This window comes from Lepidochelys olivacea (assembly GCF_965140295.1).
Source record: "Lepidochelys olivacea isolate rLepOli2 genome assembly, chromosome: 6".
NCBI classification, from domain to species: domain Eukaryota; kingdom Metazoa; phylum Chordata; order Testudines; family Cheloniidae; genus Lepidochelys; species Lepidochelys olivacea.
Window position 1 is genome coordinate 60,540,258 of NC_140416.1, and position 27,006 is coordinate 60,567,263.

The 27,006-nt window shown below is 44.8% G+C and overlaps 1 protein-coding gene across 3 annotated transcripts in view; it reads right to left on the bottom strand.

Moving 5' to 3' along the window:
• Positions 1-27,006, bottom strand: part of ACTN1 (actinin alpha 1) — a 130,532-nt gene that overhangs the window by 35,882 nt on the left and 67,644 nt on the right. For all 3 annotated transcript variants that reach the window (XM_084630621.1, XM_084630622.1, XM_084630620.1), the window contains exons 4-7: positions 12,415-12,501; positions 11,703-11,790; positions 8,706-8,784; positions 501-582 (exon numbers count right to left, since the gene is read on the bottom strand). In XM_084630621.1, coding sequence (XP_084486747.1) covers positions 501-582; positions 8,706-8,784; positions 11,703-11,790; positions 12,415-12,501 — 336 coding nt within the window. The remainder of the gene's footprint in view (positions 1-500; positions 583-8,705; positions 8,785-11,702; positions 11,791-12,414; positions 12,502-27,006) is intronic.

The following is a 27,006-nucleotide window of genomic DNA, read 5'->3' on the forward strand; positions in this document are numbered from 1 at the left end:
CTTTACTGTAACTAATAGGGAGCTATGGGCCAGAGATGGGATGCCAACATGTATCAAGCACAGTACGATGGGGACAATGATACCATGACAATATTTAGGAAATAACTGAAGTTGGTCTGTTTTGATATTTTCTCCCATTCATTATATGTAGGGCCACCACATAATGTGGTGTTGGTTCACAAATCAGTTTGGTATCCAGTATGGAGCACCACCCCAGTCAGATAGATATATCCAAGTATTACGTGTCTCTGCCCACTGTATCAGCCCCAGATTAAAAACTACTGAGCAGACATGGGAGAATGAGGGGCACAGGAGAAAGAGAGAAATAGAACAAGAGATTCATTTTTCTGTTGTAACCTTTATTCTGTTTGTTTGGGGTGTAGTGATGGAGGGGGCATTCAAGATTAGGAAGATCTGGAATAATACGTGTCCAACTAGAAGAGGCGGGGAATATCTTGGGAAAAACCAAAATCAAAAACAAAAATTGGATTCTACTTTACCTTCTGCATCCAACATTTTGGGGATGTCCAGATACTTCTCAGCCACATCGAAGGCTGTGTTTAGGTTAGTAAGAGGATCATCCTAGGAAAGGAAGAGCCAGAGTGTTAGCATCAAAATGCAGCAAGAGAAACAATATTTCTCTGAAACCAGAGAGCATCGTTGTTTGGTTTGCTTCAGATAACTAAGTTGGACTGACAGAAATACAAATATGAAACCACTGATGCAGCAGGCACCACAGCAGATTAAATAACTGGGTTCATTTTAAAAGCAGTGCCTGGGGACTCAGCCACGTGACTGATGGCATTAACAGGAATCACAAGTGTATGCATTTGATTGGTTAGGAGTCGACTTTGCAAACAGATTTAACAAAAGAATCTAAAGGGTGTGGGGATTCCCAGCTTTTAAGGCCAGAAGAGACCATTATGATCATCTAGCCTGACCTCCTGCCGGTCATAGAATTCCACTCAATAGCTCAGAGGTGGGCAAACTATGGCCCACAGGCAATAGGGACTGTCCTGCCCAGCCCCACAGCTCCCGGCCAGGGAGGCTAGCCCCCAGCCCCTCCCCCGCAACCTCAGCTCGCTGTGCTGCCAGCGCTCTGGACAGTGGGCTGCAAGCTCCTGCCAGGCAGCGCTGCTCTAGACTGTGTGGCTGGCTCTGGCTGGGTGGCGCAGCTGCCAGTCGTGGTGCTCTGAGCGGCATGGTAAGGGGGCAGGGAGTCCCGGGGGGCAGTCAGGGGACAGGGAGCAGGGGAGATTGGATGGGGCTGAGGATAGGGGTCGTGGCAGTTAGGGGACGGGGAGGGGATTGGAGTGGGAGGTCCCGGGAGGGGGCAGTCAGGAGACAAGGAGCAGAGGGGTTGGATGGGTCAGGGGTTCTGAGGGGGACAGTCAGGGTGCGGGAAGTGGGAGGGGGTGGGGGCCAGGCTGTTTGGGGAGGCACAGCCTTCCCTACCCAGGCCTCCATACAGTTTCGGAACCCCAATGTGGCCCTCAGACCAAAAAAACTTGCCCACCCCTGCAACTGCTCCTGCATCAAGCCCATAGCTTCCGCTTGATTTACAGCAGGGGTTCTCATACTGGGGGCCGTGACCGCTTAGGAGGTCATGAGGTTATTACGTGGGGATCATGAGCTGTCAGCTGCCACCCCAAACCCTGCTTTGCCTCCAGCATTTATAATAGTGTTAACTATTAAAAAAAGGTTTTTTTAATTTATAAGGGGCGAGGGGGTGTCACACTCGGAGGCATATTCTGTGAAAGGGGTCACCAGTACAAATGTTTGAGAACCACCAAGGTAGAGCATATATTTTAGAAAGACACTCAATCTTGATATAAAGATGCAACAATAGGAAAAGCTATGCATATCTCACAGCCTAATTAAAAGATTTAATTTGCCCTACTATAGATGCAATGTCATATTGATAGTAACAATGGTATTTTACATTTAAACAGCATTTATCCCCAAAAAATTTCAAAATGCTTCACCAACTATTTACATCTAGCAACACTATGATGGCAGCTACTTCTGGGCTTGAGTACGGTTACCAGCCGGTGTACAGTTCATTGCATACAGTTGAGTGGGAGGAAAAGGCAGTTTCCCAGGACACCCAGAACAAATCCTTACTCTACAAGACCTTTTTTTTTCGTTTTTTTTTTTTTTAAATGTCTTTTGTATGTGTATTAAACCTCCATCCAAGGTATTCCCACTTACCAGACACTACCTGGCCCTTGAAAACATATAGCATATTTTAATTAATTTCTATTATACCTATTGCCAGGGCAGAAATGCACTTCAGTTACAGAGCTTAAAAGGTAGTCAGTCAAATCCTAAAGAAAGTAAGTGTGCCTTGACCATACCATGAAGATAACTAGACTCTAAAGGACCAAACAAGGGATTAGCATTCCAAAGGCAGGAGTCATCAGAAAAAAAAGCCCTGAGAAATCATTAAGTGTTCAAACATAGATACCAACTATCTAATGCCTCCCAACCAGTCTGAGAACTCTCGGACTACAGATTATTCAGCTTTGCATCAAACAGCTATGGAAATGAGATTTAGTCTTATTCTGTGAAAATATTGCAATAGCCACACAATCATGGTGGTTATGCTCCCAAAAATCATTCCATTTGTGTGAAATAAGCTGCCAAAGAGACTAAATAACATGCATACCATCAATTTTTATGTTGTTGGCACTAGAACCAGTAGCTTCTATTGGTGGACAGTCTACATGGCAGTTGGTAGTGTTTAACTAGTGTTTAACACTAACAGGTTTTCAGGATAGTGTGAAGACTCTCTCTCTCAGCACATTCTCATCAATATAAGAGTGGTCTAGCCCTGATCCTCCCCAGTGCTAGGAGATGAAGAAATTCCATGCAGTTTATCCTTCATATTTGGCTTTTCTGTGCCCCTTAACTCCCAAACTTAAGGCTTGGTGCAGTTGCTTATTGCAGTGACCTAGGAGATGCAGCTTCAAGTGAAATTGGATTAACAAGCCACCTCTCTTGGACCAAGCAAAGCAGGAGGGTGTAAGCTAAATGTGATTGGATAGAAGCAATTATGAAAGAAAAAGAGCCTGGTCTCGCACCTGTGGGCCCTTTGCAGCACTGGTCATTGTGCAGTCCCCACACTAAAGTCTTATCTAGGTTAGAACATTGAAACATCTACAGTTTTCAGAAACAATTCCCCCTAAACCAATATGTGTAATATTTTGGCACCATGTAGCAATTTTTTGTTTCTTTGCGTAGGTATAACCTGTAGGCACTAACTCTGTGCCTTACAAAATAAGTAGATTTATAGATTCCAAGGCCAGAAGGGGCCATAGTGTGCATCTAGTCTGACTCCTGTATAGCACAGGCCAGAGAACTTCCCCAAAATAGTTCCTAGAGCAGAGCTTTTAGAGAAACGCATCCAATCTTGATTTTAAAATTGCCAGTATCAAGAATCAATCATGATCCTTGGTAAATTCATCCAATGGTTAATTACTCTCACTGTTAAAAATTTAGGCCTTATTTCCAGTCTGAATTTGTCTAGCTTCAACTTGCAGCCATTGGACTGTTATACCTTTCTCTGCTAGATCGTAATCAAAGTCACCCCTTAACCGTCTCTTGTTAAACTTAACAGATTGAGCTCCTTGAGTCTATCACTATAAGGCAAGTTTTCTAATCCTTTAATCATTCTCATGGCTCTTTTCTAAGCCCTGTTCAACTTTTCAAAGTCTTTCTTGACTTGTGGACCTCAGAACTGGACACAGTATTCTAGCAGTGGTGGTACCAGTGCCATATATAGGGTAAAATAACCTCTCTACTTCTACTCGAGATTCCCCTATTTATCATCCAAAGGTTACATCAGCCCTTTGGGCCACAGTGACGCACTGTGAATTCATGTTCAGCTCACTGTGCATCTCCTACCCCAAAAATCTTTTTCGGTCGCTGCTTTTAGGATCGAATCCTCCATCATGTAACTATGGCCTACACTGTTTGTTTCTAGATGTATACGTTTTCATTTAGTTGTATTAAAACATGTATTGTTTGCTTGTTCCCCCATCTTACTAAGCAGTCTAGATCACTCTGTATTACTGACTGACCCCCAGTTTGTGTGTCATCTGCAAACTTTATCAGTGAAACGGACACATACAGAGACACCGGCAAAAATACTCTGTTGGCAATACAGTCAACATCTAAAAAGGAGTGCATCACAATTAACAATAAGCACTTCAAGCTCTAACTCCTACACATTCAGATAGACAGAGCCAAGAAGGCCATCTGTAATAGCACCATCTGGAGAGTCCCAGTACTGTTACAGTACTGAACACAGTCTAAGTATCAGTGTAGACCAAACCAAAATGCGTTCAGTGGCATTTCAAAAAGTATGACGACCTGGTGGAACATGGTACTACTGGTCACTTTTTCTATGCTGGTTTTAAAGTGCCTTGTCTACATTTGCAGATAATGATTTTCAACACCAGATGAGGAGGAGCAAGGGAGGCCAGTTGCAGTTCTGTTTTTTGTTGCACTGGTTTTTGTTGCAGACAACTATTGCCAGCAATAGGTCATTTTCTAGTGTTGCTAGACTACAGAGATGCAATCTGTGCATTTCCCTGGTATGTTCTGCTGCTATAAGTTAGAGAGATATTTCTCTAACATCTCCAATTCCTTCTAGGGCCGTGCACCCCAAAGAACACACAAGACTGATGTTTAAAGGGGTATGGCCCAGCAGAAGCACTTTGATACCGATTTGCCTCAGATAAGCTTTAAAGTAGATGAGGGAAGAAGAGAGGAACAGCTCGCTAGAGTCTGTCTGAGCCAAGGAAGCTCAGGAAAAGCTGTATTTTACTTGTTTAAAGATTCCACTATTTAAGCTGTGATCGTTGGTAAACCTGGCCAGCTATCTTGTGCACTCTGCTTTTGCTGACTGGAGACATTCATGTTAGATTCTCCCACAGCTTCCACCTTCCCCCACCACCCTGACTCATACACTCAGATGTCTCTCCTCCTCCAGTAAGCTTGAAGTCCCCATATCACAAGATGTTACCATGGTAATTATTGCAATGTCACCAATACAAAAATTCCTCTATCAACCAGCAATCTGGAAGGAGTTGGAGGGGGGTGGGAGTGGAGAGACAGAGCACTTACTGTATCTGTCAGAGCAGCAGAAGCTGAAAAAAATCCAATTAGTATGACTTATGTTTTCAGGAGTTGTCTTAAACAAATTAGGAAGCATCCAATATGGCAATATGAATCTTATACTGGCCAAGTTTATGGACTGATTATAGCACTGGAGGAGTGATTATGCCATCATTCAATCTTCATGCTGAATGAAGAGATCAGAAATGTGGTTTGCAATTGGGCTAAAGATAGGGGAGAGATGGGGGAAGGGAAAACCCAACTCCTGACAAACTGCTCCCTGTCAGCATGCCAAGAGAATTCACCCCATCTTCCTTACCATTAACCAGAGCCATGAAGAGCAATCACTTGTCCAAAACAAGTAGCTGCAATATCAAGTAGTTGCTGCCATCCAAGCCTATTAAGGCTCAGATGTGTTCCAGAACTGCTGAGCCCTTTTGCAGCTTTTAGTGATGCAGCTCAATAGGACATCAGGTATGAACATTTCATTGAAGAGATGTCAGTTTTTCCTGCTGCCTCTTAAACCCATTATAATACTAGTCTGAGCTTCACTGAAAGAGCACAATCCCCATCTTATCTCAAAGATTCCTTTATGTGGACAATTGTGTCTCCCTTCAGCTGTATCTGTCCAGAACATGCCCAATTCCCTTCATTTTATCTACAAAGATAAACTGTGTCTTTTACTCTGCTACCCAGCTGCTCTCCTCCTCCTTACTGATCCAAAAGCTCTAGCGCAGGGGTGGCCAACCTGTGGCTCCGGAGCCGCGTGCGGCTCTTCAGAAGTTAATATGCGGCTCCTTGTTTTGGCACCGACTCTGGGGCTGGAGCTACAGGCGCCAACTTTCCAGTGTGCCGGGGGGCTCACGGCTCAACCCCTGGCTCTGCCACAGGCCCTGCCCCCACTCCACCCCTTCCTGCCTCCTCCCCTGAGCCTGCTGTGGCCTCGCTCCTCCCTCTCCCCCCAGAGCCTCCTGCACACCATGAACCAGCTGATTGGAAGGTGAGGGGAAGGAGGGGGAGGTGCTGATCAGTGGGGCTGCTGGTGGGTAGGAGGCGCTAGGAATGGGGGGGTGAAGCTGATGGGGGGCTGTTGATGTATTACTGTGGCTCTTTGGCAATGTATGTTGCTAAATTCTGGCTCTTTCTCAGGCTCAGGTTGGCCACCCCGCTCTAGCAGGAATGAAGCAGAACCAGGGGAAAGGCTCCAAACTCTGGTAGGAAACAGCAGTCTCCAGGGGGCAGGTGGAGAAAATTAAGTGAGCTGAACTGAAGAGACAAAAGGCAAGGATCTGAGGAGGGAGAAATGGCTTTGCCGAGACTAGGATTTTAAAAGAGCCACATTAGCAACATCCTAGATCAGTGGTCTCCAAATTTTTTGGCTTGCACACCCCCAGGGTGAAGACTGGAAGACCTGCCGCAGATGCGCCACCGGCAGAAGATGACCAGAAGACCTGGGAGAAGCAAAAAAAAAAAAAAAAAACACCCCGCCAGAGCGGGGACAAACCGTGCATCGGTCGGGACGCGGGACAAAGAACTACAAATTTTTATCGGGACGTCTGGTCACCCTACGAACACCAGCCGTGGACGGGCAGAGCTGCCGCCAAAGAATAAAAGCAGCAGAGTGCTGTCTGGCGGCGCTTCTGCTGCCGCGCACTCCCTGGGATCATCTTGCGCACCCCAGTTTGGAGACCACTGTCCTAGATGACATGTTGTAAAAGTGTAGCGTGGAGAAGGCCCCCTGTGGTCTTCAACATGAGCTAAACTGGTAGAGTTAGAGCTAGGCCACCTGCTACACTCTTCCTAGGCTTTAGCTCAACCAGTTTAGCGTGTGTTAAAGACAGTGTCCCTCAGCCAACCCCTTTGCTGTAGGCAACATGCTAACAAGACACCTTTAACTTCTAGTCTAGGCAAAGCCAAAACGAGCAAGGGGAAGAGGCAGAGGAACAACAGTGGTGAGAAAAGTGCACAGGGAAGGGAAAACAACCATGAGAAAGAGGACAAGAAGCAGTAGAAAAGGTCTGATGAGTTTCTCTCATTAGAAGGTTTCTTTTTAACCTTCTTCAAGAAGGCAGGAGACAGGGGAAGAGCAGGGGTTGTCAATCTCTCCTCAGACCAAATTCTTGCCCTCCATCTGGACAGGACAACCACTCGTTTTCATTCTGAAAAGCTGTCAGGCTACGTGAGCAGCTAAACTTCCTTTCCCTTTCCTCACAGCAGGGTGATTTGGCTTTGACTTTTGTTTCTAGTATGGGAACTCAGTGGTTTCCCTGCTAGATTTTTCATTTTCAAAGACCCCTTGTTTAGCTGCCTTATTTTTCCAAAAGGGGGAAAAAAAAAATGAAAACGTGGTTGACTTTAACCTGTTTTCTTTTGTTGCTGCTGTTTGTATAAACAGATGGGGTCCACCTCCACTGTTTATTCATCAAGTGCTGATCCCAAGATGCTAAAACCGATAGAAAATAAAATTGACTGCTCTGCAAGACAGTGAACACCTCGGAAGTTATTGATTGTATGGAGTATTAGGCATTGTGCAGTTAGCATCTCACACAGACAGCTGATTTAATTAACTCTTTTGCACTCTACTTATTTGCATACTGGTCCCATCCACTTGCCGCCACCATTACAAGAACTGAGATCCATTAACGATGGGGTTCTAGGCTTATGATCCCAATGATTTCTATATTTAACATGCTCAGTTTCCAAGTATCACAAATTCTTGCCCTCAGTGACACTTGACACTCATTTCCTTCAACGAGTAGGCACAGGCGTAAATACTTGGAACTTAGTACACTGTTCTGTTGACAATGCAGAAGTAGGCATAGAATCCAGCTCATGCTTTCATACTGTGCTGGCTCAGGAGAGCTAACAGGTATACAAAGCAATAAACACTCTCATCACCAAGTCATCCGATCTGCCTCAAGTACACCAGGGAGCTGATCTTTTGAGCAGGAAGATCCCATTTTAATAGAATTGTTTTTCAAAGTAGAATCAAACTTTCCTATAAACACTTTTCAATTGCTTAATGCGCCAATCCAAGTGCTAGGAAGAGCCCAACACTACAGCAGAGATGACTAACCACACTAGGGAGGCAGCGCATTACAAGATTTCAAGTGATGGCAAAGAATGCACATATGCCTGTCTCACTCTAGTTCTGTGAAAAGAAACCTCATAGCCAGGTAACCTGCCCCATCCTTTTTGCTCCAGACCTAACATTGACTTGACTGGCTAGTTCATGTAATTTGCACACAAGGTTAGCATAAAAGAACTGGCATCGCTGAGTTAACAGATTTTGCCACATTGGACCTCGGCACACGTGATCCATACTTCCTACAGACCACACCCTCCTCTTATCTGCCAATAAATCATTGTGAAAACAGGGAATGGCAGTAGGCAATTCATAAAGCTTTTTTCAGTGAGGCTGAATTTATTGATCTCTCCCCTCTTTCCTCCCCTAGGCAAGATATTTTCAGCTTCAGTGGCAAGTTTAAGTTTTCCTCCTGGTTTGTCAAGCTAGCTCAAGTCTCTCTTAATTTCAACAAACCCAGGGTCTCTGTTCCTTAACTTAAATCAAATTAAGCTAGTACCTTTCGCAGCTTCCCATAGTCGATGAGCTCTGGGCGATGTCTGTGAATCAAAGCACAGAAGCCAAGGCCATCCTTCCAGCTGCGAAAGAGATGGAAGAGAGCACAATTAACAGCGTTCAGTCAGGAAGACACATGGGGGGGGCGGGGGGGGCATGACAGATGGGGACAAGATTCTGGGAGCCTAGATCTTTACCCTTGGGCTCATTAGCTTATAGCAACTTCTGTAAGTACTCAACTGTGGACAAGGCTCTCCTCTGCTTTAGACCCCCACCCTGCTCTCACTGACTTGGTGTAGGACCAGGTTCTTAGTGCAGCAGCCTCCTTAATGCCAATTCTCACTCACCACAGAACTTTCATTGTTAAATAGAGTGCCCAGGCACTCAAGGGCAGAAACAGAGCTTAGGGATGAAAAAAGTCTTGATATGCAAGATCTTCTAGGAGAGGACAGATCAAGAATGAGGAGGAGCAATTGCTATTGGCTATGATCAGCTCTATATTTGACCTCCCTCATCTCCCCCCCCCCCACCCCACCCCAGTCCTCAGCATAGAATCCAAAGCTGGTAGGAGAAGGGAGGACAAAAAACAGACCAAAATCAGGGTGGATAAAAATGGATTTTTTATTCTATTATTTAAATTATAAAAAAGTCTTAAAAAATAAACCCATTTAAAATGAAATCTCAATTTAATACAAAATATGTTAAGGCCTAAATTTATTATAATCTCTTAAAATATTTAAATAAAAAATATGCTGAATCCATGAGTCTATCAGAGAAACTTTAGGTAAAGGCTGCTTTTCTATATAAGGAAAGAATCCGGGGAAAAATATCCAACATTTGAGGTCACGCTTTGTAAATATGGCACAATAGCTCACGTACTATATTAAGGGCTTGATCCTGTGGGGGACCCTGGGGCTGTGCTACTAGGTGCAAGAGACTGGCAAAGTCATCACAGGCGTTGGGACCCGGCCTCTGACTCCAGGAGATACCATCATCTACCTCAGAGGTGGGCAAACTATGGCCTGTGGGACCCTCTTGCCCGGCCCCTGTGCTCCTGGCCCGGGAGGTTAGCCCCCCGCACCTCCCTCGCAGCCTCAGCGCACTGCGCTGCCTGTGCAACGCTCTGGTGCTCTAGGCACTGATGCTTCAGGCAGCGCGATAAAGAGGCGGGGGGGGGGGGGGGTGGTGGGTGGATAGAGGGCAGGGGAGTTGGGGGTTGTGGTCAGGGGGCAGGGCAGTCAGAGGGTAGAGAACAGGGGGGTTGGATGGGGCAGGGGTCCCGGGGGGAGAGTAGGAAGAAGAAGGGGTTGGATGGGGCAGCAGGGGACAGGGAGAAGAGGTGGTTGGATGAGGCAGGGGTCCTGGGGAGCAAGTCAGGAATTGGGGGGAGTGGGGGGGGTTGGATGGGGCAGCAGGGGTGGGATGTCCGGGGGTGGTCAGGGGACAGGGACAGGTTGATAGGGCAGGAGTCCCCAGGGAGCCATCACGGGGGGGGGGGGGGGGGGTCAGATAGTAGGCAGGGGCTGGGCCACGCCTGGCTATTTGGGTAGACACAGCCTCCCCTAACCAGCCCTCCATACAATTTTGGAAACCTGATGTGGCCCTCAGGCCAAAAAGTTTGCCCGCCCTGATCAACCTCATTGGGATCACCCACTGAGCCCATCTGGGTGGTCTCATACTCCTATTTTATAGCTTTTCCCTTCCTGAGCTCTGATTGGCTCAGTTCTCAAAATTATGTATATTCTTATGACTCCACCCATCATTCACCATTTTCTAACATGCTAAAAACGTACAATTAAAATGAATCTGAAAATATTTATGCTGTATAATTGCTTAAATAAATGTATACCAATAGTGTACCCTACTACATAGCAAAAAGTAGTACCCAATCTAGTGTGAAGGCTCTGTTTTAGTTGTAAATCAAACACATTTTAATGGTTATATCAACCAATAAGAATTCATCTTTCTTTAAAAAATAAAACTGAAGTACAAATGGAAAAGTTAATTAATACTGATTATTTAAATGAAGGCTTCACACTTGATGATTTAAATCAATCTACCCTGATCGGTGTAATGTCAGATTACTACAAAAGATTACCTATATTTTGCCTGTGGAGAGGGATGGGCTTTTATTTAGTAGAACTCAAAAGGTGGAGGAAAAGGAAAAAAACAAAAAACAAACAAAACTGGCAATCCTAGTCAATTTGTCCTCCTCTCCCGTCCAACTATGACAGGATCATTCCGCACCATTATGCTTTTTGTAAGGATTTGTTTAACGTTAACTTTATACCATCACCCCCACTAGCAGGGTCCCCCCATGGTGATACTTGCATAGCTTAACAGATCCCAAACTTAGACCCCCCTAGAAAAGTTTTGCTGAGGTAGCTCTACTGGGACAGGCAAAAAAGTGCTTTTACAGGTATAGCTTAAACAGGCTCTCCAAGCAAAGTGTGCTGTAATAGCAAAATCACTCTTATACCAGTATAGCTTCGTCTACGTGAGTGCTTTTACCTGTACAGAAATATTGTTTAAAAAATAAACAAAAAAAAAACCAACCAAAAAAATCACCTCCCTAACCAACATTACTATACAGATACAAGTTTCTAATATAGACGTGACCTTAGGAAATTTCTCCCAAAAATGTTTGTAGCTTCACTCAGGAAGTACTATTTCATAAGCAGCCTACAAACACCGATAGAGTCGTCAGTGGGCTTAATGCTCCAAAGTATTTGACAAAGGCAGCATTTGTAGTCAGAGAAAGGGACTGGGAGGCAGGGAAACTGGGTCCTGTTGTGGGGTTTGCCACTGATTTGCTGTGGAATATTGGGCAAATCAGTAGGTGCTACTTTTCTCCTACAGAATATCAGAACAACAACTAGTCTCAGAACTTCTTTGAGAGGTTAGTTACACCAGATGCTGAATAGTGTCAAAAGCCCTATGAACATACGAGGATCAGAAAGCCAAATACTATTTAAAAAAAAACAAAAACAACCAACCTTACCTGATATGGAAATTCTGGATGTTCACATTTTTGTAGGGAGCTGTCTTCCTCTGACACCATAACAAAAGCCCTTCCTTAGCAGATGTCTCTAGAGAGAAAGCAAAAGAGACACAGATTAACCTATTTTTTCCTGGAATTTTCTGATCCCTTGCATAGGCTGTAAAACAGTGTTTCCAATTCATTCTGACCCAGTGTCTTTGTTCGAACCAGCAGTGAGGCATACCTCTGTTTCTCATTTAACTTCCTTCTTCTAGGATGAATCTCTTATGCAGGTTTCTGATTTCTTACCATTATTTCTCTCAGGGTAGGTCTACCTGGCATTTTGGAGCTAGCTGCCTAGCACGGGTCGATATTTCCATGCAATACCATAGATCAGCCAGCAGGAAATGTCCTAGAGTCCAAGATCCACTGCACATTGCCAGGTTTAACCTTTCCCCTTTCCTTCCCGACTTCTCTGAAATACACTCCAAGGAGCAGCATATGAAGACTCCCAGGATATCCATATCAAGCCATGAACTGGCCAGCAAGGATGGTCAGAGTTCAGGGCAGGTTGGATCTCAGGGCCCCATTGTGTCATCCAGGGTATGTCCTCTGCTGATTCAGTTACCCCTGAAACTGGATCTCCTTTGCGGCAAGGCACACAGCTATTTGTTCCCCAACCAAAGCCACCTTCGCTCATTCTTGAACAGCAGATGGAGGCTCTGAGATTTACCTTCCACAGAGATATCCTGAATGGCAAAGCGAAGGATGATGGTCCAGATCATTCCAAGTGTCATTTTAACATTTCCATCCACAATTTCTGCAGAAAAAAACAAAATCATTATGTCGTGTGCGCAAACCCCAGTGGAAGCCTGACCAAGGAAACACAGGGAGCTTTATCTTTTACAGATCTAAGAGCTGGACTTCCATCTGATGAATGTTTCCAGCAGGGTAAGGTTCTCAAGTTAAATTTATACAGCCCGGCAGGCTCTCCACAAACTCCATTGATATATCTCAATCCTACTACGGAGCTTTTAAGTAGAAGCTGACAATACAACAGCTTATCTACATGGGAAAGTTATATTGGTATCTGGTAAGGAGTGCATTCAAACCACTATAGCTATACTGGTGTAACTTCCCAAGTGGACACTCTTATTTCAGTATAAGAATGCCTTTTTCTGGTTTCGCTTATGTCATTTAGAGCTTGGTCTATGCTACAAAGTTTTGCCAGCACAACAATGGTGACGAGGAGTCTGGTCCAAAAATCTCCCTTGCTGACATAGCTATGCCAGCAAAAGCCACAGCGTAAATTCAACTATGTCGACAGGGAAGTGCCTCTGTCAGCACAGCTAATGTCATTTGAGGAGCTGGCTTAGCTAGCAGAACTATGCTTTTGGCCAACATATACATTGCATCTCCACTAAGGGGGTTTGCTAGCATAGCTATAATGGCCAGGGCTCTGTAGAGTAAACAAGCCTTTAGAATCTGTTTAAGCTAAACTGAAAAAGTTTATCTTAAAAGTTACTCATATCCCAGAACAAGAGTGTCCACGCAGAGGAGTTATATACCTGATGCAACTACAGCAGTTTAAAATACCAGTATAATTATACCAGTGTATGTGGTGAATCTTTACCGTGTAACTAAACCCTAAGAGCTAGTGTTGTGGACAAATACCCACCAAGATTATAAATGAAACATGGCTAGTTCCTGGGTAAGTGCAGGTCTTCAGACTGCATCTATGTAGGGCTACTTTCAGATATATAATTGCCAAAAACCATCAGAAGCATGTCGCCATCAAAGTGCATACACCTTGCATACACATCTGGCTGCAGATGCAGCAAAAGGCACATGTTATACTCCACTCAAGCAGAATATTAACTTAAGATGTGAAGCAGATTGTACTTTATTGCTCACTGGACCCTTTTGCAATGCAAATCGGCAAGTGATCAACAACTCATGGGCTTTAGAAACAGACCCCATGCATGCATGAGACATAATCCGTTTAGAATTTGGGATAAAGTTCTGGAGAGTAGCAGCTGGTTCAGAAAGAGTTTGCAATTGCTTGTGGATTAGTGCCAAGTAATACAAATGACGTACCACATAGCTGTTTCTAATGCTCTGACCCTTGACAGGGAAAAAGATTCCACACCATTTAAGAGGAAAACATTGTCAACGTTTTTAAAAAGCCACTTTAGGATACCTAGCCTCTGGCACTAGCACTAGACATTACAAAACTGAAAGAATCACATATAATGTATGCCACCAACTATTTTTGGACAGTGAAACTAAACTAGTCAGTTTCTCCTTTTTGTTCTACTGCTATTTCCTGCATTGCATGGGAAATGTTTGAGACGCAATCAACTTTAAAATGACTAGAAACGTCTTTCTAATTTAAGGTTTCAGAGTGGTAGCTGTGTTAGTCTGTATCAGCAAAAACAATGAGGAGTCCTTATGGTACCTTAGAGACTAATAAATGTATTTGGGCTAGAACCCACTTCATCTGCCCACGAAAGCTTATGCCCAAATAAATTTGTTAGTCTCTAAGGTACGACAAGGACTCCTCGTTGTTTTTTCTAATTTAAGACGTCTAAAGAAAAGGGTTGGATAAACCTATTGTTTTGGGCCTAAGCCTAACAAAAGAGCTGGCAGAGTTAGTCTTTGCCCCGTGCAAACCCCTTGTGTAGCTGTCTCACACTGGTGCAAGCGAGGCTCGCATTGGTTGCGGCTGCTAACCCTCCTGATTTTATTGTGAGACCCACAATACTTGGCTTTTCTCTCGTAGCCAGCTACTGGAGTCATGGGATTGCATGGGAATCTTGGCTTTCATTTTAAAGAAAGAAAAAAAAAAAGTAAGCCCGTGCGGTTGCAGATAAAAGTTGGAAAGCATGATCTTTAAAGGTTCCAAAACCAGAAGGCAAATAAAAAGAACCCCAAATCCATTATTTTGGAAGGCTCATGATTTCAAACCAATCTTGTGATTTTTGAATGCATGAGATTGGCAATTCTGCTGATATGACAATCCCTTGTACTTTACAAGGGTAAACCTCATGGATGCAATCCCTATTTTGCAATGGAGAAGCAGGTCTACAATAAGGGTTTGTACTGATAGAGATTTCCCAATTTTTGACAAATCCTAAAACAGATATGCTGTCACATTCCCCTCCACCCCTCTTCCCCACACATCTCCCCACTCACAATACATTAATGGACTATGGTGCCGATCTAGGATGGAATCTTTCTAGTAGTAGACTCTCAATGCCCAGGAAAAATATGCATAGAACTTTGTTATAGCACAAAAGAGCATGACCATGTGTTGTATTCACACTCCTGACCAGTTTCCACAAGCAAGTTTGCTCATTGCTAGATTTCCTTGCAAATTAAATTCCTGTAGGATTGTTTTAGTTGGTTGGTTGGGGTTGGGTTTTGTTTTTTTTTTTTTTGGGGGGGGGGGTGCAGGGGGAAGAGAGAGGAGGAACATAAGAATGGCCATACTGGGACAGATCAATGGTCCAACTAGCCCAGTATCCTGTCTTCCGACAGTGGCCAATGACAAACGCTTCAAAGGGCATGAACAGAAAAAGGCAGTCATCAAGTAATCCATCCCGTCATTCAGTCCCAGCATCTGGCAGTCAGAGGCCTAGGAACACCCGGAACATGGAGATAGCATCCCTGAACATCCTGGCTAATAGCCATTGATGGACCTATCCTCCATGAACTTATCTAATTCTATTTTGAACCCAGTTATACTTTTGGCCTTCACAACATCCCCTGGCAATGAATTCTGCAGACTGACTGTCCGTTGTGTGAAGAATTATTTCCTTTTGTTTGTATTAATTTTATTGGGTGACCCCTGGTTCTTGTGTTATATGAAGGAATAAATAACACTGCCTTATTCACTTCTCCACACCATTCAGGGTGTTATAGACCTCTATCATTACCCCCCCACCCCCGTCATCTCTTATTGGCCTGTAATTGTCAGGATCACCTCTAGCATCACATTATTTATCCTCCAGTCATCTAGTAAAGAAGCTTATTTAAGTGATAGGTTACATACCACAGTTATTAGTTCTGCAATTTCACATTTGAGTTCCTTCAGAACACTCGGGTGAATACCATCTGGTCCTGGTGACTTATTACTGTTTAATTTATCAATTTGTTCCAAAGCCTCCTCTATTGACACCTCACTTGGGACAGTTCCTCAGATTTGTCATCTAAAAAGAATGGCTCAGGTTTGGGAATTGCCCTCACATCCTCTCAGTGAAGACCAATACAAAGAATTCATTTAGCTTCTCCGCAATGGCCTTATCATCCTTGACTGCTTCTTTAGCACCTCAATTGTCCAGCAGCCCCACTGATTGGTTGGCTGGCTTCCTGCTTCTGGTTTACTTAAATAATTTTTTGCTGTTTGAAATTTTTCAGTCTTTTGTTAGTTGCTCTTCAAATTCTTTTTTGACCTGCCTAATTATACTGTTACACTTCACTTGCCAGAGTTTAGGCCCCTTTCTATTTTCCTCAGTAGGATTTGACTTCCAGTTTTTAAAGGATGCCTTTTTGCCTGTAACTGCTTCTTTTACTTTGTTGTTTAGCCATGGCAGCTTATTTTTGGTCTTCTTGCTATTCTTTTTAATGTGGGATATACATTTAAATTTGAGCCTCTATTGTGGCGTTTTAAAAAAATTTCCAAGCAGCTTAGAGGCATTTCACTCTTGTAACTGTTCCTTTTAATTTCCATTTAACTAGCTTCCTCATTTTTGTGTAGTTCCCCTTTTTGAAGTTAAGTGCTACTCTGGTGGGCTTCTTTGTTATCTGCCCCCTCCAAGGATGTTTAATTTAATTATAGTATAGTCACTATGACCAAGCAGCTTAGCCATATTCACCTCTTGGACCAGATCCCGTGCTCCACTTAGGACTAAATCAAGAAAGCCCTCTCCTCTTGTGGATTCCAGGACTAGCTGCTCCAAAAAGCAGTCATTAGTGGTGTCAAGAAACTTTATCTCAGCATCCCGTCCTGAGGTGACACGTACCCAATCAACATGGGGATAGCTGAAATTCTCCATTATTGCCGATTTTCCATTTTTATAGCCTTTCTAATCTCCCTGAGCATTTCACAATCACCATCAACATCCCCGTCAGTTAGTTGGTAGCATATCACTACTGCTATACTCTTATTATTCAAGCATGGAATTTCCATCTAGAGAGATTTTATGATACAGTTTGATTCATATAAAATTGTTACGATATTTGACTCTATGCTTTCTTTCACATATAGTGCCACTCTCAGGAAGTGCGGGGAGAGGGGGGAAAAGAATAAAAAATATGATGTGAAATAGTTTACAGCAAGTTTTTCCAGTCATAAGATATTAGTATTTTGAAGAGCTCCAGGACACAGTCAATTTAACACACTTCCCTTTGAGTATTTTTGTACTTTTGTTACAAACGATGTCTACAACCTGAGATGCCTGCAGTTCAGAAAGAATGAAGGAAAATAGCACCATTGTGTTCAGTTTGTTTATCTGATACATCTGACAGCATTTTCTGTGGGTTTTTCCAAAACAAGAGGAGAGAAACATTTGGGGAAAAAACACAACTAAGAGTGTAAAGACCACAGGAGTTGGCAGGAGGACACAGGAGAAGGTTTAAGACCTGAAACTCCTGCTAGTTTTTTATTTTAGTTGACTCCAGTTCAACTTATGGCATCTTTTAATCCTGAAAGTGCTTTACAAACACTAACAAAATCAATCAAAACCATGAGGTAGGTAATTAATATTACCATTTTAAAGACTTTCTGATACAATTTACATAATTGCTGCTCTGAGCAAAGAGCGGGCAGGCAGACACCCTTCCCTTCTAGAGCACAAGTACATCCTCCAGCACTTTGGGTACAAATTTGGCCAGCTTACTGAAAGAAGCCAGTGGTCACACCTACTCCAATGAAGCTATCTGATCCTAGCCCATTCACTCTCCTACAGCTTTCAGAGTGGTAGCCGTGTTAGTCTGTATCAGCAAAAACAACAAGGAGTACTTGTGGCACCTTAGAGACTAACAGGAGCTCTCTCTCTATCAAGCATTCTTAAAACTGCAATACCCACCTGCTGCAGTGAAGAAACAGACTGTCAGAGCCAGAAGAGTACCCAGAAGTCACCTACTACAGGACAGGCCCAACAAAGAAAGTAACAGAACGCCACTAGCCGTCACCTTCAGCCCCCAACTAAAACCTCTCCAGTGCACCAAGGATCTACAACCTATCCTGAAGGACGATCCCTCACTCTCACAGATCTTGGGAGACAGACCAGTCCTCGCTTACAGACAGCCCCTCAACCTGAAGCAAATACTCCCCAGCAGCCACACACCACACAACAAAAACACTAACCCAGGAACCGATCCTTGCAACAAAGCCCGTTGCCAACTCTGTCCACATATCTATTCAAGGGACACCATCATAGGACCTAATCACATCAGCCACACCATCAGGGACTTGTTCACCTGCACATCTACCAATGTGATATATGCCATCATGTGCCAGCAATGCCCCTCTGCCATGTACATTGGTCAAACTGGACCGTCTCTACGCAAAAGAATAAATGGACACAAATCAGACGTCAAGAATGATAACATTCAAAAACCAGTCGGAGAACACTTCAACCACCCTGGACACTCAATTACAGACCTAAAAGTCACAATTCTTCAACAAAAAAACTTCAAAAACAGACTCCAATGAGAAACTGCAGAACTGGAATTAATTTGCAAACTGGACACCATTAAATTAGGCTTGAATAAAGACTGGAAGTGTTTACATTACACAAACTAAAAACTCTTTCCCCATGCTTATTTTTCCCCTACAGTTACTCACACCTTCTTGTCAACTGTTTGAAATGGGCCATCCTGATTATCACTACAAACGTTTTTTTTTCTCCTGCTGATAATAGCCCACCTTAAGTGATTAGTCTCATTAAAGTTGGTATGGCAACCCCCATTTTTTCCATGTTCTCTGTATAAGATATATAGATATATTCCTACTGTATTTTCCACTGCATGCATCTAATGAAGTAGGTGTTGGCTTATGCCCAAATAAATTTGTTAAGTCTCTAAGGTGCCACAAGTACTCCTTGTTCTCTCTCCTACAGCTGTGTTCCTAGTGCCCAGGGTACGCTGCAAGTTCATTCCACTATAGGATTCATGTGGTGCCCTTGGACTATCGCTGATTCTAACATAAGGGAGCAAAGCTCACAGTGCAGCATGGAGTTGCTGGTTCCACACTACAAAGAGAGAATCTTTGACACCATAGAAGTGACAAAGGAGTTAAATGTAATCATTCAGAGCAACCTCACACTTGTTTAATTAAAGGCTCTGGATGTTTGCTCCCCATCAGCCCAGCTAACACGGAACAGTTTGAGAGCAGTTTCTATGGGACATTATAAAAAGAAAAGGAGTACTTGTGGCACCTTAGAGACTAACCAATTTATTTGAGCATGAGCTTTCGTGAGCTACAGCTCACTTCGCTCATGCTCAAATAAATTGGTTAGTCTCTAAGGTGCCACAAGTACTCCTTTTCTTTTTGCAAAGACAGACTAACACGGCTGTTACTCTGAAACCTGTGGGATATTATAGGGCTCATGATCAGATCAGAGAGTGCCTCCTGCTGTGTAACCAATTGCCTGATTAGGCTTTGTAACGCTTTTCTGAGGTGTGAGTGCTATAAGAATTATTTGCGCACTTCCGCTAGTAACACCAAGCGGCTGTTCTAAACCGTAACCGCAAGTGCATGTTATTCATGTGATTTAAACTGATCTATACCCATATTGAATGTGAGACTAAAACAGATGAGGCATTGCTGCTAATGGCAGGAAATGTTTTGCACCAGTAAATGCACTTCCATTTGACCCCCATTATTACACCATGCACTCTTAACAAGATATGCAAAAATTACAGCACCTCCATCCATTTGTTTGGCAGCCAATTAAAGGCTGACAAATAGTCACTCTTCAGGAATAAGACTGGCTGGCTCTGGAGATCTGGAGTTTGAAATGCCATCACCCTTTTCATATGCATAATCCAGGAATCCTGACCCTCTGGATAACATAGGTACCATGCTCTCTTCTTCTCTCCTAACCTCAGTGGTAAGAAGCAGGGTCAAAATAATTAATTTTCCCTCCTGGCCATTTATACGAGTCACCTGCCAGAACACAGCCACTGCAAAAGCAGTTTGCTGCTGTCTGGATAATTGGCAGGATAGGATACAATCAGGAAGTTAAATAGACACCACTCTGACAAGTGTCCATCAACATGCCAGCATTGATCAAAATGAGGCACATTAAAAGGCAATGAGCCCTGAGGTCACTCCCACGTTTTATTAATCTTAACAGGACAAATAAAAAATATAGAACAGCCTTCAAGCAGAGGTCTATAGGAGGCACACTACTACTGATGGACTGGGACAGATCAATTCCGAGGACAGACCATTGGGCATCAGCCATGTGGGTATGCATGCCACACAGCCCTTTCACATGCTCACCCAGTTCCCCAACTGCGGCGGGCAGGAGGTGGAGATAAAGATAACCTGTTTTGTAAATGCTGAAGTGCAGAGGTCTCCTTGCTTTCTCTTTCCGCTGCTCATGAACTGACACAAACCCTTACTCTGCTTTCTGTCTGCAGGTCTGTGCTGTCCAGGATTTAAGCAGACATCTTGCTCAGATGGCACCTTTTATATTGTTGCATTCCTTGAGCCGGATTTTCATCTCTCTTACACTGATTTAAATCAGGAGTAATTCCACTGAAGCCAGAGTTACACTGGGTTACACAAAAGAAGAATCAAGCCTCGCATGTTTAAGAAATGGATTGTTTTCGGTCTACACTGGAGATGCAAGTACAGTAATGCAAGTAGTGAGGAGTTAAAGTTGGCCCTCTTGAACTTGACTGAATCCTGATATCATACCCAATGTGGAATCTATTACATCAAAGAAAGACCTCTGCAGAATGAGATTTTTAATGTCAAAGAAAGAAACATTTGGAAGTCACTCCTGGCTACAACACCCTTGACCCAGATTTTTACAGCTGTCTTGTACTGCGAGTGCCCCAATCAGACAGACTCCAATTAAGTCATTTTTAAAGGTTAACAGTGATGCTTGAGGTTACCAGTTGAAGATAGTTGTAAAAGCTGTGGTTAGGTTTCACTGGTTATTCCTTTTGCTTACAATGCATTTCATTCAGCTTCGACAAGGAAAAGCAGCCAGCTCTGTTACTGTTTATAAAGAAGTCAATTCCATTTTCTGGTTCATGTGCACCAACACAATGCTTTGTTTGGCTTGTAAATACCAGAGAATATTTGTTGGAATGTAAGAAAAATATCATGGAAAATATTACCATTGGCCTTGTGTCTGATAAAACCAAGACTGCCCCCCTGCCCCCTCCCCCCTGCCGATTCCCACCCCCCAGGATTTCACATCTGCACAGTCCTGAGAATCAGCGTGGGGTGGGCTCAATATCCAAGCCTGCTCTCCCTCTTGCCCCCCCGGACCTCCCCACCATGTGGGGCCAGGAATCAGTGTGGGGTGGATTCAATATCCAAGCCTGCTCCCTCTCTTCCACCCCCAGACCTCCCCACCATGTGGGGCCAGGAATCAGTGTGGGGAGGGCTCCTTCTCCAATGCTTGCTCCCTCCCGCACCTAGAGCGCCAGGCCAGGAATCAGTGTGGGGCTCAGCCGTCACCAAAGAATATTTTCATCATTTGCCCATGCTTGACCGTTTCCCATGGATTTCTTCCTGGGCTTGCTTTTTTGGAAGGGGGTGGGAAACAATTCTGTCTAATTTAATAAATAGGTTTAGACACAGATAAGGGCAATAACAAACTGCTGCTTAATACAGATATACAGAGAGAGAGCATGCATGCCTGGTATCAGGTCCTTTGGATGCCACATGGCAGCCTTACTCTGAGACTGGCAGGACTGTTTTAGGGTGAGAAATGCACTTGCCTGGCCAAAGTTTCCCCCCCTTTTGTAGTAAGCTACTTGGATAACTTCGTAGCTCAGTCCCACCTGCTTGAGGAGTTTATGGTTTGTTTTCCTGAGCTGTGTTAGTTGCATTTTGACTGCCTCATGGTTTTTATTTTCTAGTTTGCTGATGTGTTGACTTTTTGAAGTCTTAATTTAGGCTATTAAAATACCTGCACCGGAAAGCTCATAATCCCTTCAGTGGGCAGAGTTACTGTCACACCAGGGACATTAACAGCAGAGGCCCATTTTTAATGCTGATGTATATGCATTTCACTTAGCACCTAGACCTTCTTACTCCATGAACTGCAGTCCTTTGGGCTAAGCCTCACCACATATTCGGTGGCAAAAAACTACTTTACTGTAGTTTTTAGGTTGCTTGGTGGTTACAGCAAAACTCAAATATCTGAAAACCAGGAAAGTTAAGGCAGCCCATAAACCTTAACTCTGCGTTTCTTGATTTTCAGAAGTTTGAGTGTCTCTCGACTCAGCGTTCTGCAAGGGGACGACCTACCTACCACCAAGCAGCCCTAACTCTGCATGGGCGCAGGGCTGGTCTACGCCTACAATGCTACAGCGGCGCAGCTGCACCGCTGCTGCTGTTGCACTTCAGCGAAGGAACTACCTACGCCAAAGGGAGGGCTTCTCCCATGTAGCTGGGTCAGCTGGAAAATTCACCCATTGGCCTTGTGCTGTCTTCAGAGCACCTCCCAAACCATGCGGCTGACCCATTCAAAGCATCCCCTTCTCCAACCTAGCCCCCTCCCGTACTATACCCTCCGCTTCCCACTGCAAGCCCTAAAGTCTTCACTCCCTGCTCTGCAAACGTTTCTATGCGAGTTACCTCCCATTTCTGTAACCACATTCACCTCCAGGGCCTGGAGTGAAGGGTAATTATGTTACCATGGAATAGTGTTGTGATACAGGAAGGCTGGGGTGCAGGGTGGTTGGAATCCACTGGCAAAGCTGGAGGTGCAGGGGATGGAGTACCCTGGCAGAGCTAAAGGTGCCATACCCCTCCTCACCTGAGCCCCCAACCTCTCTCACTTCCCTACCATCCATCCCCCTCCCCTCACTGCAGCCCCAAACCCCTCTCCTCCTATTCCCCCACTTCTCAGCCCCCAATATCCCGGCTCCTCCCAGGAATCTTTCATATGTCTATTTTTTCCCCAAACACTTTGATTACATTCCTCCAGTACAAAACTGCCACCATGACTCACAAAACTGTAACTGATGTCAGGTTGCATCTACAACTCGTTTTATCTTAGGTGGGGGTCTGATTAACTTATCCTTAGATATATTAAATGAAGGTTGAGTTCACAGCCATCAAGAGGTCTGTGATTCATCCAGTAATTAGTGCCTTTCAGTTTAAGAGTACAAGGTAGCAGAAGGAAACCTTTCCTGGGGTGGGGGCACCTGGCCTGTAATTTAGGAACCCATTGGTCAAATTACCCCAAATCTGGATTACTAACCCTGTGCAAAAACACATACTGAGAAACTTTTTTTAAAATAGCTACTGGGGGGAGGGGCTTATAAGCTCCAGAATCCCTGGCTCAAAGGATTCCAAATTTGGGTCACTAATCCTATTCTGAACCCTCCTGAGGCACACCAACATTCAAAGAAATCTAACTCAGCATGTCAATTTTAGAGGCCTTAGGTCAACTTTTAAACAGATATCAGGATGCAACCCTAAGTACGGCGGTGCTCCCTCACCACTATAAATAGTTAAATTATTGTGGCATAGCTGAAATACAACTCCATGCTCATGCAGTGATCACTTAGGCTTGGTTATAGCTTGTGCTGTCGTTAAAGAACACGTACCAGCTTTCTGGATAGAGATCAGCCAATCTTCAGTCCTAACTTTCAGCACCCCCTGCTACCTTAGTCCCAGCCTCCCCACAGATTCAGATACTGGCACATATAGACCAAGGAAGAATTTAAATTAGTACGCCAGCTAGTCCCACACTGGTTTTGAATTGATCTCTGTTTTCTGCACCTGCTTCACCTGAGGAGAGGATCTGACAATCACAGGTTTCAGAGTAACAGCCGTGTTAGTCTGTATTCGCAAAAAGAAAAGGAGGACTTGTGGCACCTTAGAGACTAACCAATTTATTAGAGCATAAGCTTTCGTGAGCTACAGCTCACTTCCTCAGATGCATATCGTGGAAACTGCAGCAGGCTTTATATATACACAGAGAATATGAAACAATACCTCCTCCCACCCCACTGTCCTGCTGGTAATAGCTTATCTAAAGTGATCATCAGGTGGGCCATTTCCAGCACAAATCCAGGTTTTCTCACCCTCCACCCCCCCACACACAAATTCACTCTCCTGCTGGTGATAGCCCATCCAAAGTGACAACTCTTTACACAATGTGCATGACAATCAAGTTGGGCTATTTCCTGCACAAATCCAGGTTCTCTCACATCCCCCCACCCCCATACACACACAAACTCACTCTGAGTATGGGGGTGGGGGGGAATGTGAGAAAACCTGGATTTGTGCAGGAAATAGCCCAACTTGATTGTCATGCACATTGTGTAAAGAGTTGTCACTTTGGATGGGCTATCACCAGCAGGAGAGTGAATTTGTGTGTGGGGGGGTGGAGGGTGAGAAAACCTGGATTTGTGCTGGAAATGGCCCACCTGATGATCACTTTAGATAAGCTATTACCAGCAGGACAGTGGGGTGGGAGGAGGTATTGTTTCATATTCTCTGTGTATATATAAAGCCTGCTGCAGTTTCCACGATATGCATCTGAGGAAGTGAGCTGTAGCTCACGAAAGCTTATGCTCTAATAAATTGGTTAGTCTCTAAGGTGCCACAAGTACTCCTTTTCTTTTGACAATCACAGGCTTTCCACAGTCCTGTACCAGATAGTTTTATCTGCACCTCATTTCTTCAGAGTATAAGCAGGAACAGCTCTTTTGATTATCATAAGCAAGGCCATTCCCTTGATGACATCAATGGCCAGATATTGGTTGGGTCAGTAATTCGGCCAGCTGCAATCGTCACCCTATTGGTTAAGCAAACAAAATGGAACAAATGCAACTACTTAGCTGCCAAGCAGAAAGGGAGGAGGATGCAGATATCTTTCGAAGAAATAAAGAGATGAAGGAAATGCCCCACCTAAAGAGGAAGGATGGATTGTGGCCAAACCAATGGAGAAGGCAATTGAGGAGATCTGGGTGTGACAGTTTTGGGAAACTGCCTATATGAACTTACGAATTCCTGTATGATTTTATGAACTCTATTTTCTTATATGTCTTCCACTAATGATGGTCATATTAGATTACATCATCCCCATTGTGTTGGGGGGGAGGGGAGGGGGGAGTGTGACACATCTAAGCATCTAGAAAAGGAGTACTTGTGGCACCTTAGAGACTAACCAATTTATTTGAGCATAAGCTTTCGTGAGCTACAGCTCACTTCATCAGATGCATACTGTGGAAAATCATCTGTCCCTGAATTCAAGTGTCATTAAAGGCCATCAGTAATTGATTAACCTTGCCTTAACAGAACAATGGGGACTACTGGCCAAAGACTCTTCACTTGCTAATGACAACTACTGTAGCAAACAGAGGATGCTGGCAGCTGCAGCTCAGAGGTCAGATCAGAGAATGGAAAAACCCCAGGGAGGAGACAAGGTGTTAGAATCTGCTATTAAAAGGAGATACTCCCACTAACAAGGAGAGACCAGAAGAGAAGACCTGGCAGGAGGAGAAGCTGTGGTACAGAAGGATCCTGGATTCCCTGTAGGACACTAATACCCAAAGGACTCTCGGGAGAAAACTGAGGGCGGGACTTGAGTGCGTGTATTTCTTATCCTTCCATAGATCTGTATATCTCTATGAGCCAAGTGTGCGGGCTTAGAGGTGCTTTTGCAAAGTCTCTGTGTTACTTGCTTTAACTGTCACAAAGTCCCCAAAGGGTGAAACTGTAAAGTAGAGTACACCACCTCTGCTGATGGAGTTCTGGAGAGGGTATGAGAGATCTACCAATGAGACTTGGGTGGGGGGTCCACCCTGATCTTGGGGCCTAGGGCTGCTGGGTCCACACCAAGGAGGGGTACTAGTATTGGGTACACGTACTCCAGGGACGTGCCTGAAAGGCCAGACTCTCAGACAGCATCTGGATGTTGCTCAGAGTCACTAATCTTAAAACACATGGGATACAAGGTTTGGGTCCAAAACAGTAGCCTGGTGACAGTCCACAAGGGGGAGTCCATCCTGGGCTCCAGTACTGGGTTTAATTCCTGGCTCTATCACATGCTTTCTCTGGGCACTATGGCTAAATAATTTAGTCTCATCTGGTAAATTGGGATAATCAACCTTGATAACCTCACATAGGCATGTGAGGATAAATCCATAAATGCTTTGGATATGCTCAAATACTACAGTAACAGTGGCAATATAGATGGAATCTAAATACAGGACCGGTAAGGAGGGACAACCATGCAGAGGTGAAAGTAAGCCGGTACGTCCCGGCTTCTCCAGGCAGCAATTGAAAGGGCCTGGGGCTCCCAGCAGCGGCTGGAGCCCCAGGCCCTTTCAATTGCCGCCAGAGCACCACTGCTGGAGCCCTGGGGTAGCGGCAGCGGGGCTCCGGGGGCTATTTAAAGGGCCGAGGCTCCTGCTGCTTTCACTGCCCCAGGCCCTTTAAATAGCTGCCAGCGCCCTGCTGCCGCTACCCCAGGGCTCCAGGGGCTATTTAAAGGGCCAGGGCGGTGGAAGCAGGGGAGCCCTGGGCCCTTTAAATAGTCCCCAGAGCCCTGGCTTAGCGGCAGGGCTCTGGCAGCTATTTAAAGGGCCCGAGGCAGTAGAGCCCCAGGCCCTTTAAATGGCCCCCGGAGCCCTGCTGCCGGAGCCCTGGGGTAGCAGCGGCAGCCCAGGGCTCCAGCAGCGGTTTAAAGGGCCCAGGGCGGTAGCAACGGCCGAGCCCTGGGCTCTTTAAACTGCTGCTGGAGCCCTCAGCTGCCGCTGCTACCCTGGCAGGGGAGGGGAAGGGCACTTATTGGTACAGCGTGGGCCTGGGCTGGCTCTGACCCCCCCATCCCGGCCCCTTCCGCCCAAGGCCCCGCCCCTTCCGCCCAAGGCCCCGCCCCTTCCAGAGGCCAGAGCTGGTCCCAACCCAGCCCCGTACCGGTAAGTCCCTATTTCTACTTTCACCCCCGCAACCATGTCATGCAGTTGGAATCCAGATCAGCAGACAAGTTGTTTAGTTTTGCAGTAATCAGACCACACATCCCTAACTGAGACCTGAAGGGGTCACTGGTTAATAACATGTACTGCAGAATCCTTGGAAGAAGGGTGCCCTAAGAACAAAAACTCCCTTGAA